The sequence below is a fragment of the Cricetulus griseus genome, chromosome 5 (genome assembly GCF_003668045.3).
Source record: "Cricetulus griseus strain 17A/GY chromosome 5, alternate assembly CriGri-PICRH-1.0, whole genome shotgun sequence".
NCBI classification, from domain to species: domain Eukaryota; kingdom Metazoa; phylum Chordata; class Mammalia; order Rodentia; family Cricetidae; genus Cricetulus; species Cricetulus griseus.
This window is the reverse complement of record NC_048598.1, coordinates 15,073,623-15,089,121: the sequence shown is the minus strand read 5'-3', so window position 1 is coordinate 15,089,121 and position 15,499 is coordinate 15,073,623. Positions and strand designations below refer to the sequence as shown.

Sequence of the window (15,499 nt, the reverse complement as noted above, 5' to 3'; positions counted from 1 at the left end):
TAAATGCTACAGAAGAAGAAATGCCCTGGGAACTATCTTAGTCACTGTTCCATTGCTGTGATGAAACACCATGAGCAAGACAATTTGTTAAAGGAAGTATTTAATTGGGAGTGTCAGAGGATTAGGCCATGAACAGTATGGTGGACAGCAGGGTGGCTAGCAGGCAGGGAGGCAAGGAGGGAGGCAGGCAGGGAGGCAGGGAGGCAGGGAGGCAGGCAGACAGGCAGACAGGCAGACAGGCAGACAGGCAGACAGGCAGACAGGCAGACAGGCAGACAGGCAGACAGGCAGGCAGGGAGGCAGATAGGCAGGCAGGCAGGCAGGGAGGCAGATAGGCAGGCAGACAGACAGGCAGGCAGACAGACAGACAGGGTTCTGGAGCAGTAGATGAGAGATCACATCTGATGTGCAGGCTGCAGACAGAGAGCAAGGCAGTGGGCCTAGTGTGGGCTTTCGAAACCTCAAAGCCCACCTAGTGTGACACAGCTCCTTCAACAAGGCCACACCTACTCCAACAAGACAATACCTCTTAATTCTTTCCAATAAGTTCCACTCAGTGGGCAACAAATATTTAAATATTTGAGCCTATTGGGACCATTCTCATTAAAGTCACAGGAACTCGGTCTGGTGGTGCAGGCCTATAATCGCAGCCACTCGGAAAGCTGAGGCAGGAGGACCAGGCTTTGGTAACTTTATGAGAACCTCGTTTGTCACAATAAAAATTAAAATGAACAAATTAATAAACATTAAAAATGTGGCTAAATATTTGTGTAGCATGTACAAGGCTCTGGGTTCAATGTCCCAAACCATGAAAGGAAAACAAACAAACAGATTTATGCCCTGTGGACTTATGGTGAGATGCTTCTCCAGAATCACAGACCTCACCTATCAAAAACAGTCTTATTTATCTTTATTTGTGGCCAGACAGTTTCATAACCATTATAGTTACAATAAAACAAATGGGAACATAAACTAATCTTAAATGAAATACTTCATTCATCTGTTCATTCAAGAATTCCCTTCTTTTAGAAATAGTGTTAAATTGTATTTATTTAATTACTGCTTGTGGATGAGTGCATATGTGCCATAGAAGGTGGTATATATACAGCAGATCCAAATTTTCCTACTTAATTCTTTCTTCTTTCTTTTCTAGGTCTCACTGTGTAGCCCTGGATGACTTGGAACTCACTTTGTAGATCAGGCTGGCCTTGAACTCAGAGAGATCCACCTGCCACTGCCTCCCTGGCTCCAGGATTAAAGGTGTGAGTCGCCACCATGAATTCTGGGATTAAAGGCATGTGCCAGCTCTCCCAGTTCTTAAGGTCCCTTTTAATGCAAACCCAATTAATTCTGCTGATTCCAGTGTTCAAATGGGCTCTAGGTCCCTCCTCAAGAAGTAAGAGCGTTCTCCTCTCCACTGACACTGGTGACAAGTCACAGGTGGCCCCAGCATAGTGCAAGGATAACTTGGTTGAGCCAACAGATCTGAATGGGAGACCTGGTACTGTCACTTTTTTCTTTGTAACATCCCAGAGGCATAGCTCTGAACCTGTCTGAGTTTGGCCTCCCCATTTATTTATAAGTATTGTCATGAAATGAGATCATGACCACAAAAGACATCTAACAATGTAAACACCCTACAGAAGTGAGATAATAGCAGATAACCTGATTGCGTGCAAACTAAAGCAAATAGGTTCAAAATGAGGACCGTACATGAGTAATTGGAGAGCCATTTATTATCCTTATGGCATTTATTTGGGCTCTTCTTCCTTCCTTGAAGAGTAAGAGTTTGGAGAAAAGTGAGCCTCATCTGATGAAGGGCTGCAAAAGAGCCTTATGGAATGAATTTAAAAGAACTAAAGACAAAATACTCCTTGGTATGTTTGTTGCTGAGCAATAACCGTTATCAATCAGAGCATAATTCAGCCTCTCACTGTACACTCTCACAGCCCTCTGGCCTTTCGTAGCCTTTTAATTACATGTTTAATTCCACGTGTTTAACGTCTGTATTCCCACGATACTCTAAGCCCCAGAGATCTTACTTCTCATCTTGGCCAGAGACAAAAATCCCGGAAAATAAAGAGTGCAGCTTGCTCTCTGTTGTACTTGCTAATGCTATCTGGAGCAGCGTGACCAGCACCAGAGGTCCCCGAAAGACCTTCCAGACACCATGGAAGGTTTCAATCTGTTTTCCAGCCACATACCTTGTCGTGTGTTTGGCATCGGATACAGTCGCACTCAAAGCAGTACTGGTCCCTCAGCTGCTTCCGGCGTTCCTCGCTGGTCATCAGCATGTCCAGGTAGCAGATGGTGAGCTGTGGGGTGGAGAGGGAAGGGCTCGAGTGGCTGCTGTGCTCATTTCCTTTATGGTTATTATCACTGCGGATGCTTAGAGTAAGACATCAACAAGGTATAGGGGAGAAGGCACCACCCACAGCCTCTTCCCCAAGCCATTCTTGGCTGGCTGTCGCAGCGTAAGCACACAGACATTGCATACTTAGTTTAAAGAACTCGGTTTATAATCTCGACACAGTTTTGTGCTTATCTTTGGTTCTCCCCCTTCCATTAAATAGTAAAACATCACGAGTCATTCCGTGTTTGGTATCACTAAGGTTTCACCATAAATTCTATGACCAGCGATAATCAGAGAAGCCAAATTCACTCTGGCAAACAAATGAGCAGCAGATGATGCGGCCAGACTGGCTTTAAATACTGGCTGACTGTACAGCTGTTTCCTGGGATTTAGGACCATCTATATTTGATGATTTTGAAAATGAGGAGATACTCTGTCACTTGTTGCTTAGTTTTTCTTTTTAAAAAAGTGAACTGACATTTCTACTAGACTGACTCCCCAACCCATAGAAATCAAATTCACAACATCAGAACGGAACTCTACACACACACACACACACACACACACACACACACACACACACACACACACACACACATGCTCCTGCACAGCCTCCCTAGTTGGGAAAGGGCAGGCAGTAGCTCCTATTTCATGTTTTCCAGACTGAACCCTTAGTGTCTCCCTTGACTCTACCATCCAAAACCACCGGGAAATTATGTTAGATCTACATAAAAATACATCCAGAACCTACCACTTTTAATCATTCCCAATGTTACATCCAGACCTGGACCAGTCCATCTCAAGGTGGTTCCCCACTTCTCTCCTTGCATTCTACCATCTAGCTTGCACAGAAGTCAGACAGGCTTTCTTTTGTTTGAAATACTGCAACAGTGCCCCCTATTGTCTGAGGAGGGCCAAGGCCTCACAGTGCAACCCTGAACCCTGCGGGCTCTCTAGTCTATGCTGCAATGAGGAAAGAAACACAAAGTCCTCATTTAGAAGCTTTTTTACTACATTGGTGTGTGTGTGTGTGTGTGTGTGTGTGTGTGTGTGTGTGTGTGTGTGTGTGTGTGTGTGTGTTTCTAATGATAAAACATTGGGGTTTGGGTTGTTGCTGTTTGACTGTCTTTAAATTTTCGTTTTTCTAATTTTGTAAGAATATTAGTCTATGATGGCCCACAGAGAAGCAATAGCTCCATACTGGCTGTCCCCACGGCCCCCTGAATACATGGACCCTCTCTGGATGTTCCCCTCCCCGTCTCCCTTGCCTCTTGCTACCCTAGCTGGTCTGGCCGTTTTTGTGGTCCCTTCATATTCCCACTTCAGGCCTGAGTTCTCCCAGATCCACCAAGGTGGCCTCCCTTGTCCTCTTGGGGATCAATCAAACCCCATTTTCTCAAGGAGCCTAACCCGTTGCCTATTTAAAATAACAACTTGGTTCCCACCACACCCAGTGCTCCGCCCCTGTGCCCTTTGTCTGGGTTTGTTTTATTCTTGTAATGTACAGCAGCTTTACTGTAATGCATAAATGACTTATTTATCTGCTTTCAAACGCAGAGGGTAATTATGGGGGTCTGGGTGGTGGGGGAAGAATGGGATACTAAAGGAGAGGAGGCAGGATTATCTGCTGGAAGAGCTGACAAACCTCCCTGGAGCAAACACTCCATGTGGTTTTTCTTCTACTGAAAACAAAGTATCACATGTCTTCCAACATGATTTTACTTGTTTGAAGTCAAGGTAGGGCACAGAAGGCCTCTGATAGAAAATGACTCCAAGGTGGCCTCCTTAAAACTCCATGAGGAGGAGGAAGCCTGGCCAGCCACATCTGTCAGCCCCATGCTGTAACCAGGGTGACAGAAGACAGGGCCTGAGCTGCCTCACTGCCTCGCTCTAGGGTCTTTGTATGTTAGAAAGCTGTGGTGTGCTGCCTTCCACACAAGAAGGAGTGCCCACCCAAGGGTACAGACCTGTTCTTGCTGAATGTCTTCTGGGAGTGTAGCATTCCTGCTAGAGCGTGCAAAACTGAAGACCAGAGAAGGGCTGAGGTTTGCATTTGACCTGACTCAAGCCCGATGCTCCCCCCAGGGACAGCGGTGCCCTTCTGGGGTGGGGGTGGAGCCTCAACCAGAAGGAGTCCCTCCAGCACCCACTGCCGTGCAGAGCAGTGGTGGCAACCGGGCTCCTTCAAGCCAGGGCTATGGTCACTTTTTCTTTTCCTCCATCTTCCTCTTGCATTTTGATCTGAAGACAGAGCCACCTCAGAGGTGAAAGGGCTACGGTACCAGGCAAGCCCCCAAGATTCCCAGAGACCACCATGCTCCACAGTTCAGGCAGCCAGTCTCTAAGCATGTATCCTGGAATATCTTATTGGGAGCACACACTCATCCTGTATCCTCAGGCTCTCTGTTCCTGGCTCCTTACACAGGTGAGGGGGTAAACGAGCTGGTGACTATGCTTCCTCCAGAATTCATTCTAGAACCCTGTTTCTCACTCCAGGCCAAAGACTGTGATTTCACTAGCCCACAGGTCAGGCAAACGGCACAACTTCTTGGGTAGTTACAAGCTACTGTGAAGCCACCGACTCCATGGTGTCTGAGTACAAAATGAGTGATCAGGCCAGGCAGTGAGCATATAATAATAATAATAATAATAATAATAATAACAGATTCTTGAAGTCTTTCTGGGTAGCAAGTGCCTGAGCCCAACTTCAGCCATGGTTTTCTAAAGGATCTCCCATTGGCTTCTCTACCTTTTCACCTTCTGAACTGCAGAGAGAGAGAGGACAGCGAGAGGGTAGAAGGAGAGAGAGAGAGAGAGAGAGAGAGAGAGAGAGAGAGAGAGAGAGAGAGAGATCGCATGATTCCTCTACATGAAGACTTCAGATGGCTTCTCATTGCCTACAGATAGAGCCACATAAGGCTTTTTTCCCTACACTGAGTATAGGTCTACTTCCTAGTGTCGACGTGTTCTGTGCCTCAAAGGCTGCCTGTCTTGAGTGTATAGCCTGTCTCTTTAATGTGTGACACCACTGTGATTCTCTCTCTCCCCTGCTGCCACTTCAGGGCCTTTTCCTTGCCCCCATCCTTCGTGATTGGCTTGAAAATCCACCCTCCCTCCAGATAGGGGCTCATTATTCCATTTGTGCCTTGTTCATGCCACTGAAGTTTGCAAACTATCCTGTACCAAAGCTGAGGGGCTGCTCAGTGGCAAAGAAAAAAAAAAAAAAGAAAAGAAAGAAAGGAATTACAGAAGCACACAGCCAGATTGAAATAGCAACTCAATCATTTTATCACCCAAAGATAAAAGCCTTTATTAAGGGCTCCTAGATTCACAAGTTTAAATGGAGTCATTGCTCACTACATGTAGGGCTCATTTAGTGGGCACATACATACAAAACTTGGCCATTGATCAACTGATGTGTTAATGGCATAGAACAAAATCGCATTGAAATATTAATGCTCTGACCATTGCTCTCCCATTTAAGGGTAACTCTTATGGAAAAATGCATAAATCATTTCTAGATTTAGAGTAATATCACAGGGGTTTTCTGGAACTTGATTATGGTGCCTCTGATCAAATCACAAGGCAGAGAAAATCTTTTTCCCTGAAACCATCTTTCCCATCAACAACGGAGTGTAGAATAAAACCAAATCTTGTCTTCATTTCTGCAATATATTGTCACTGTTACACATTTTTTCAATACTGCTTCCAAACTGAAAAAAAAAAAGACAAAAAAAATTCACTTCTTTCTAAAGTCAAACCTCAATGTCCTATCTGTCCCTTCTCGGTGTCATACAAATTCTACTAATTTTAAATTAACTAAATCTTAAATTAATCTATTAATTAATAAATTCTGTTTATTTTAGCTTCTAAATATTGTATTCTTCACGCCCCCTATTCTGAGCCACCACCTGGCCTCCTCCTGAATTCAGACTCTCATTGTCAACTCTTGCCTGGAGGGATAGCCTGACCCTCATTCTCTTAACTTTGTCTACACATAAAATCTTGCCATACTGTCCTTCTCCTAAACATCCATGATGGCTCACTGCCTGGGTCTTCCCCTCTGTAAATATTTACTAGTAGCCTCCCACATAGCAGACACTGTTAGGAAATCCTCAGGTGCATAGCATTCTGAGGAGAAAAAAAAGAAAGCCACAGACATTGGTCCCTATACATCTCCATTCCTGGTTGCAACAAATTCTTCAGTCTATTAATATGAGTCACTCTTTACTCACCAAACTCTCCATGCTGCCTCTGGCTTCTGTCTCCCTACCTAGAACACTGGTCCCTGCCTCACCTAACTGTGTCTTTATCTAGAGGCCACTTCTCTAGATGCCTTCCTTAACTGTCCCCAAGCGTGGCACTTTCATCTATCTGCCTCAGTGCCCTGCTCTGGGTGTCCATGAAGCCCTGTGCATGCTTACGACACCACAATTCTCATATTCTGTTATCACCTTCTGTGTCTCCTTCCTCCTCGTGAGAAGGCCATTCCGATAACATGTATTCCTCAGAGTTTCTGGAACAGCCACCCAGCTCCTACTACCCAGCAAGCCCTCTGTGAATTTGTTGCATGCTTTAGCAAACAAACATTACTGAATGAAGAACCAGACTGCCTAATCCCCAAACAGACAAAAAGTGATGTTAGGGGAGCGTGATGTGTTCAATTCACGCAAATCACAACCATCCCAGGTGCCCAGGTCCCAGATGATGCTGAACCCAAGAGTTAGTTACAGCAGCTCCAAGTTCTTTTAACCAGGACTTCACATAATGGTACCCAGGCTGTCTGACTGTCTGCTCTAATCCATTCGCTGGAAGACTATCAGATTACCAAGTGCTTCATAGCCTAGCACTTCTGAGGGTAGCCTTCAGCAGTCCAGCACACAAGTTATGACGTGTGAGCAGGGGCACGTGGGGCCGAATCACAAACGCTTCTCTGTAGGGTGAGATTGTTCAACTGCCAGAACCAAAACCAAAGACTCAGCAACGTCCATCACTTCCAACATCCTTACATTGCAAAGGGCCGTAAATGGCTCTGGTTTGAACGGCAAGAGCCCAAAGGTGGCCCAGAGGATGGTTTTATGGGGAGAGAAACACAAGGTAGGGTATTTCCAAAGTAAGGTCTGTTACTGTCAAAGTTCCTACTATTTCCCAGCCCTCCTTGTGGGCAGGTTAAAATGTTCCCACCTCAGGCTAATAGTGGAATGGCTTTCTTGTTTCTTCCTGGAGCCAAGTGGAATACCTAAAGATGTCTGGCAGCTAATAAATAAATAAATAAATAAATAAATAAATATGGTGCCATAGTGCCTCTCTCCCTCTTGTTTTACCTTTAGGAAGCCTCATTCAATAAACATAAACACAGCTACTGTGGCTTAAAGACAGTGCTTCCCAGGAAACACAAGGCCCTGAGTTTGATCCTCAATACTACAGAAGCAGAAAACAATCAACAACAACAGCGTCCACTACCCCCAATTAAGAATCTTCTGTTTCAGTCACTCTATAGTCTTTCCTCCTTGGGCTTATACCCTCATACTGATATCCCACCTGGTCCACATGAAAACCAAGGCACCTAGTGAGCAACAAAGCCAAAATACAAACTTGATGCTACAGAACCAACAAACTTTAAACTTGCTCTTTTTATCAACTTCACTAAAGCTCACATCTGATAATAAGTAGGAATTAGTCCTCTCAGCGGTGGCTTCAAACTGTCTTCTGGGCTCCCCAACTCCCTGCATGCTCTACCCAGTGCCCTGGAGAGAAATGCTGCTGGTGTCAGTCAGCTCAACTAATAGAATCAGTTCAAGAGTATCTCTGGTGTGAAGCAAGCCCTGGGAGAAGGGTCACCTGCAGCCAGGATAAGTGACAAAGGCATATTAGTAACCACTGAGAGGGGAGTCAGAGGGAAAGCCCTTCCTCGATCTCGGAAATCGGAAAAGCTTCCCTGATTAGAGGGGGTCTGAAAGGCCCCCTTGAAGGGCACATGACACGGAGACTTCTAGAAATGTTGCCAGACAAGACACCACACATGTGAAATGCCATTCACAGAGAAGGGACAATGGGAGTGCAGGGAGTTTTGTCTTCTGACAAGAAGATGCATAAACACCTAGGAGGATGCTCTTCTGGTGGAGAAGAGTCCTTGATAAGCATCCCAGAGGGAGGCACCTCAGTCCTTGGTGCCTAGCACAGAACTGGACCATTCCACTAAGCAAGAAGAAGCACTTGCTTGTAGCTACAGAGACAGGGGGCATGAAAAAGTGAAGCAAACACCAAAAACAAATGACTTAAGAACCAACCAAGAAGAAAATTTGGTAGCCAAGCTTAGAAAACCCCAATCCCTTCTCTTAGCTTTTTCGTATTTATAGATATTCTTCCAGTGATGGGAATTGAACCTGGGACACTGTACGTGCTAGGCGCTCTACAACCGAGCGATACTCTAGCCCTTGTGTGGTTAGAACATCATCACCATCAACAGTCACTTGTACCTTTTAATGGCTTACGATGATTCATCTTAATTGCCAACCTGACTGTATTGAGATACGACTAGGAAATTATGAAAGCATACCTCTGCTACTTATCTATGAGGGACTTTCCAGTGACAAGCAGACCAGGAGAGCTTTGGACTAAACACGTGTAATCAATTGATGTATTTGAAATTTGAATAGACTATTGGAAAGAGGCACACCCTAGGAAGGCGGGGCCTGGCTGGGGATGGGGGTCACCAGGAACTACAGGGCTCTGGTCTCTTGGTTACAGCTCTACTCTGTCTACCATAATGTGAACCATCTCACTCATCTTCACGGTCATGAGATAAACAGCCTCCATTACATGTTCCTGCGGCCACAATGGACCGTCTCCATATAGACTCAGAAACATGGGGCCACCTGGCCATGGACTGAACCCTCCAAAACATGGAATTAAATAAATTGTTCGTCTTTCTAAGTTGCTTACATCAAGTCAAAGCAGTACAAAAGTGACAAGCATACTAATAGTACTGAACACAGAAGAGGTTCCCTTTCTACCCCACCTTGAAGTCACATGACCCCAGAGAAATAAATCTAAATTCCCCATAGCATCAGCAGATATCCCAGTGCACATTGGTCCTGTAGGCTGGAAATTCAGCAAAAGGTGCTGTGTGCTTGGTTGAAAATAAGTTTGGAGGGAGTCTTGTCAAGGCCAAATCTCTATAAAATATGGTACCTCTATGTTAGGGCTTTATTTGGAGGAGTGCTGCATAAATGCCATAAAAGCTTACAGCCCTCCATTTTCCATGCAGTAAATATCCACTTTAGCAAATTGGAAGGCAGGAGGAGAGGAAATGGAGTTCTGGGAAACATGACTGTAACCAGAGCTCAGCATAAGTAGCAGCCCCACAAACTCCACACAGACTGTGTGGCCCAGAAGCCTATTTGTAGTCACTTGAGAGATCGCAGGCTTCTGTAGAGGTTTGTCATCTAAGAAGCAGACTTGGCCATCTACACAACGCCACACTGCCAAGTCCTGCTTGACCCTCTGTCTTTGCTGAAGCAAACAACCAGAAATGCTGAGGGAGTTACAGAAGCCCAGTAGCAAAGACCTGGAAGAATAAACCATGTCTACTTTCTTCATACAGAATTTAGAATATCTTCAAAATGTGCTTCAGGGCTTCGTGGGTAAGCCCTGGGCATGCTATACACAAGCTGGGTCGCCTCTCTACCCATGGAAGGATGGCTGTGTGCTGGGATGCAACAGACAGCTGACTCCCATGCACATGCATAAAACATACAGGCTCTATCACTGAAGAACACCCCTCAAATACATGCAGAAACCCAGCAACCAAGACCAGATACTATGCATGATCCAGCTACAGTTTGGTTTGTGACTATTTCAAGTGTCATCTTGGTGGCAGGACAGCGGGGAGCTAGTTGTAGCTGGTTGTAGGAGGGTGCCACACTGAGAAGGGCCCTGATGAGCAGGAAGGGCAGGCAGTGGGAGGCGTGGGTTTCCTTACCTCCTCTCCTGCCTCGATTTCCCGCACTGCACGTAGTAAGAGGTGAGGCCCATTGAACACAATTGAGCAGTTGGGGTCACAGCTGTGATTCAGCAGAGACATGCTAAAGGAAACAAAAAACAAAAACAAAAAATCAATGCTCAGAGTTGAGTAGCTACATTAGATGTAAACAACAGTCAAAAGACACTTTAGGTCGGGGGGGGGGGTCCACGATAGGTTTGATGGAGAGAAAATGGGGACTGGGCTCTGGGACCGCTCATAGGCATGCCCCACATCCTGCTTCATGTGAAGTCAAATGCTTCTCATAATCCAGGCTAATTAGGGAAGTTTGATAATAAAATCAGTTTTTAGTCCTTTGAGGGGATGGGTCACATTATATATTGCCCGATAACGTAACCCAGATGAAGGTGGTACTGACAAAGTAGCCTATAAAGATATCATCTTCCAGCTAGCAACAATCACAACAGTCACCCAACATGCCATTGACCCACAGAGGGTCTCACCGCTGAGCTCTGGGAGGAGAGGGATATGTCTCTGCTAGATGCTCACACTGAAAAATAATCAGATAGACGTGCTCTCAGTAGGTCCTGATGCATTCTGGGAAGGAGCCCAGTCAATTTATTTTCCTAAAGGTTTCATGTGGGAGATGAATGACTTTACGAGGTCAGCCTGGACTGACAGCAATTAGGATGAACTTGTACCATGTAGGAAGTACTTGCTCAGTACTGGAGCAGAGTGACCAAATTCAGCCACCACAACAACCTTGTGAGGATTATTTACAGGTGACGAGACCACTGCCTAAGAATGAAATGGCTTATCCAAGAATGTGCAATTTAACTGGTGACTGAACTGGAACCAGGTGGCCTGAGCTCAGAGCCCTCGCTCTGAAGTCCTCTATGTGGCTGCTTTGGTACCCTGTGCTATGAACAGACCTGACCTGCAACCAGTGTGGGTATAAGAGGCTGAGTCTCAGACACAATTGCTAAGAAGAAACACTATATTTGAACCTTAGAAGCATGAAGATAGAATGAAAGTCAGGTTGGCTCTAGTACTGGGATACATGCCATCTAGCAGCTCAGGGACAGAGGCTGCCAGAGTGCTAGCTACTCCTGAAGGCTCCTGAGCCACAAGTCTGGTGGGCTAACTGTGTGCTTCAACACAGGGCGCTAAGGACAAAGCTCAGGGGAGATTTGTAAGGAGAACTGAATTCCAGCTTCAGCCTACCCCAAAGTCTGCCTGAGAACAAGTGGTTAAGTATGAACTCTACCTCATCTTAGTACCATAGCATGTATACTGTGGGTTATAAGACTTTAACATTTTTACAGCCTCCGGTATTTTACTACTAAGTTTTGAGCTTGGCTTTGAGCTAGCTGCTACAAAAGCCTTTCTAATGACCTCCAAAAGGCTGGAGAGCTGGATGGGAGTTCGTTGGTTTGGGATGTCTGCCATACCTGGGGTACAGGCCAACGCCAACCTCCTGCATCTCCGCATTGCAGATGGTGAACGAGTTGCAGATCACCTGTGGAAATAAGAGGGGCTGCTGTTAGACATCCGCTTGAGGAACCTCACGTCACTCACAAGGGCTTGCGATTTTTAGGGACTGCTTGGAAGGGTCTTCTCCAAGCTGTGTAACTTTAAAATGACTTCTCGGATACAAACTCTCCAACACTGGGGAAACACAGCGTCAAGGAGTGTGGGAATTATAACAGTAGTGGTCTAACCTCCCCTGCCCACCCCATACAACTCCATGAAATGTTCAAAATTCAAAATACAAATAAGCTACTCATTAAAACATAGGTTCCTGAGGCACTGATGTTTTTCAGACTGCCTGCCTGGTCCAAAGGCCCCTTTATCTAAGGAATACAGCAGCGTGTTTGTTTTTATTCCTGCAGAGCCCAGTGCGTCCTGAGGGAGTTTGTGATCCAAGCTGCCTACAGACCACAAGGAGGACAGGAAGCTGCGCCATGGGGCCACAGCACAGGCTGGACAGCCAGAGCCCCTTGCCGGGCCTGTGGCGTGTACCTGTGGCCTTTGGGAAGATAAGGAAAGAAAGAAAGAAAAACACAGTATACATAAGGAACTTTAAAACCTTGTTTGCGCAGGAGGTGATGGAATGTGTCAGAGGCCACGAAGACTGCGCACGGAGCACTGGGCTTGAGTCACTAGTCTAGACCCTGACATGAGACATTAGAAAGAGAAGTGGGGGGGAAATCAAGGTCCTGCTCTCACAGAACTTAAGCTCTACAGGAAAAGAAGAAATCGCCAAGATAGAGAAGTGGGGGCTTGCTAAGGAGTGAATGATGTGAAGAATTCCTGGAGCGAATTTGCAAATGGAGATTGGCTGACTTCTTAGAACTTCAGAGACGTGGTCCAGTCTAATTACAATTTCTCTTAGGTCCTCTGGCCTCCTGAAGAGGCATTGCTGGCCTCCGGTGGTGTCAGACCTAACATGCCAATAAACAGATAAAACCTCTGGACTGGATTAACCTAGCAAAGCCCTATTCCCCACCAATCAAAGGGCTAAGTATGCTACCAGATGGCAGCATCTGAGGCTTATGACTGAGATTTCTCCACCATGGCTGTAGCCCAGTGTTTCCACCAACATGTTTTTAAAATTTCTTGATTTATTACTTTGTTCTGTTACTACCAAACCTGCATGAAACAGCTTCAACATTGGGACATGGAATTCGGGGTAACTTAAAATCTGTGTTTCCAGGCCATGGCTGCTCATATTTGACTCCAGAATAAAATATCTCATATTCCCTTTGAGGTGAGAGCTGTGTTTTTGTGACATGGACATGAGAAAAAGAGGTGACGAACTAGAGGAAGGTGACGTGCGAACAGGGAGTGGAAGGGACCATGGGAATGAGCCTGGGCTTCATTGGCCATGAAAGTGTTGCAGCTGCCTATCGAGTTCAGAGGGCACCGATTCAGGCTCGTGTGTTCCGGAACAAAGGACTGCTCCAGGGACTCAAGCTTAGAAGGAAAAGTAGAAACAGTCTGTGAAGAAAGGGGATGCCCTCCTGAGTACAGGAGAGAGCTGGTGAGCTGAGAGGAAAGCCCAAGGCTGTGAGGTGTGGGGCAAATGACCCTGCACAGTATATTTAGACAACCACATTTATACAGCAGGATTTTTTTCAAACGTGCTCTGTTCCTTACAGGAAGCCCAGGTGAGGAAGTGCTTCCAGTCTTTCTTTGCCAACTGGTGGCTTCCTTTACACGTTAATCTTGATGTGGCTTTCTTTCCCCAGTCTGTATTCTCCATACACAAAGGTGTATGTCACTCAACAAACAAACAGAAAGTGCAGAGGCTTTGTGGTGAGAGCGTTTGGGCACTCACAGCAAGAATACTGATGTAGCCCAAGAAAGCTATGCTGAATTTTATTTTAGGTGAGACTCCAAGCCTGGGAGTAAATGGGTCTGTTTTCTGTTGGCAAAGGATCGCTCTGACAGCTATGCACAGAACGGGCTGTTTAAAGGTAAGCATGCATGTGTAGTACATGGGTCAGTGGTCACTGCCATAACCCAGACAACGCCTCAGACACTGGTAACTGAAGTGGGAGGGGCCGGCACCGCTGGCACCTGCTTCACTGGAGCACTGCTGATGGGGAACGGAGTGACAGATAAACTTGGGGTCTGGACAATAAGTGGCTGCTCATGGCTGCCATTTATTAAGAGGAGGGAGAACGCAAAAGGAACAACTTTGGCCCTAAGTGGTGGGGGATGACTTCGTTTTGCTATGGTGAGTTTCAGATGGCCCAAGGCTACCCCCAAGCCCAGATTAGGAATGAACAAATGGAGATTGGGGAGCAGGTAGGGACAGACGTATAAATTTTGTATGAAATATAGAAAGCCCATCAAAAAGATGGGGACACAACCGTGGTTGAGCTAGATGGTGACTACAAACGAATGCCGACTGTTAGTTTCTGTACAGAAAGGCTGAGACAGCAAACTTCTCTGTCAGATTTATAGGCAGCAACAAGGAGTGTGAAAAGGTACTCCATCCTCCGAGGCGTCTTCACTGCTGCAAACAGCCCTTACATGAAAGCTAAGCAATGTGTCACTCTCTGGCTCTCCACCCCCACCCCACCCCCACTAAAAGTCTGATAAAACCACAGCTTCAAATCAGGAAGTAAACTGGTGCACAGACACACTTTAAACAAATTCTGGTCAAATTGCTTTACAGGCGTCTGCTTTGTATTAAGCTGCAAGGGTGTGCTGCCTGTGTATGCCCACATACACAACGGATGATAAAAATACAAGGGTATAGAGTCTGCCATTACTTACTGAAATTTTAAACATTCTTAAATGCTTACGAATTTGAGCAGATGCAATTACAGATCTCAAAGTTTAAAACGTATCTTATAGTATATTCAGAGCAGCAAGCAGGGGAAGCAGTCCAACAACAGAAAGTCAGACCAAACAAATTAAATTTGCTAACATTAGAATGAAATAAATATTTTTTTTCTGAATTTTGAAGCAAAGTAAAGGTTCTTCCGAAGTATTTGTGTTCTGATGGACTCTCTAAGGATGAGTCTCAAAATAAGAAAAATAATTCAAAAACAAACAAAAAAACAAGAACAAAACACTATCTTGGTGTTTTTCTCAGGAACATGTTTCCTCTGGAGTCAGGTGATAGCTCTCAGGCCTTTAGCAGCATTTACCACACTGAACCACTGCCCTGGTACCCTGCCCTACAGAGCCCACTGGTACCCTGCCCTAAGTTGCTCATATTGCTTAAAACAGTGGGTTTTTCAGATGGTGACTTGCCCTGAGAGACTCCATTTTACAAGCAGCTTTTGAGTCCATCTTGGGGATGGAGAATGATTCTGTACTTAGGTGGACACATGACATGTACTGGTGAATTCCTGAGAGTATGTGAGGTGTTACTCTGTAAATTCATTGGGGTCAATTGGGAGTATAGGAAAGTCGCTTGAATCACATAAAGAGTTGGGCACCTAGCACTGTGATGGCTATGGTCCCAACATGTAACCTGGCCATCAAGTGCATGTTTCAGGAATGGACAGGCAGGGAACTCCTGACTCACTGTCCCAGAGGCTTCAGTTAGCTCCAGTTCCTACTGTTGACATGGCCTACTCAAATTGCCATAACCTGTCCACCTGTGCCCCGCCTGGAGCTGCTGACCATCCCAGCAGCTTGGA

The 15,499-nt window shown here is 45.7% G+C and overlaps 1 protein-coding gene across 3 annotated transcripts in view; it reads right to left on the bottom strand.

The window, feature by feature from the left end:
- The window catches only part of Smyd3 (SET and MYND domain containing 3), a 524,738-nt gene that overhangs the window by 112,305 nt on the left and 396,934 nt on the right, over positions 1 to 15,499 (bottom strand). For 2 of the 3 annotated variants that reach the window (XM_027418861.2, XM_035445109.1), the window contains 3 exons: positions 11,789 to 11,856; positions 10,338 to 10,440; positions 2,205 to 2,315 (listed from right to left, as the gene is read on the bottom strand). In XM_027418861.2, coding sequence (XP_027274662.1) covers positions 2,205 to 2,315; positions 10,338 to 10,440; positions 11,789 to 11,856 — 282 coding nt within the window. The remainder of the gene's footprint in view (positions 1 to 2,204; positions 2,316 to 10,337; positions 10,441 to 11,788; positions 11,857 to 15,499) is intronic. The other variant, XM_035445108.1, reaches the window with a different exon arrangement.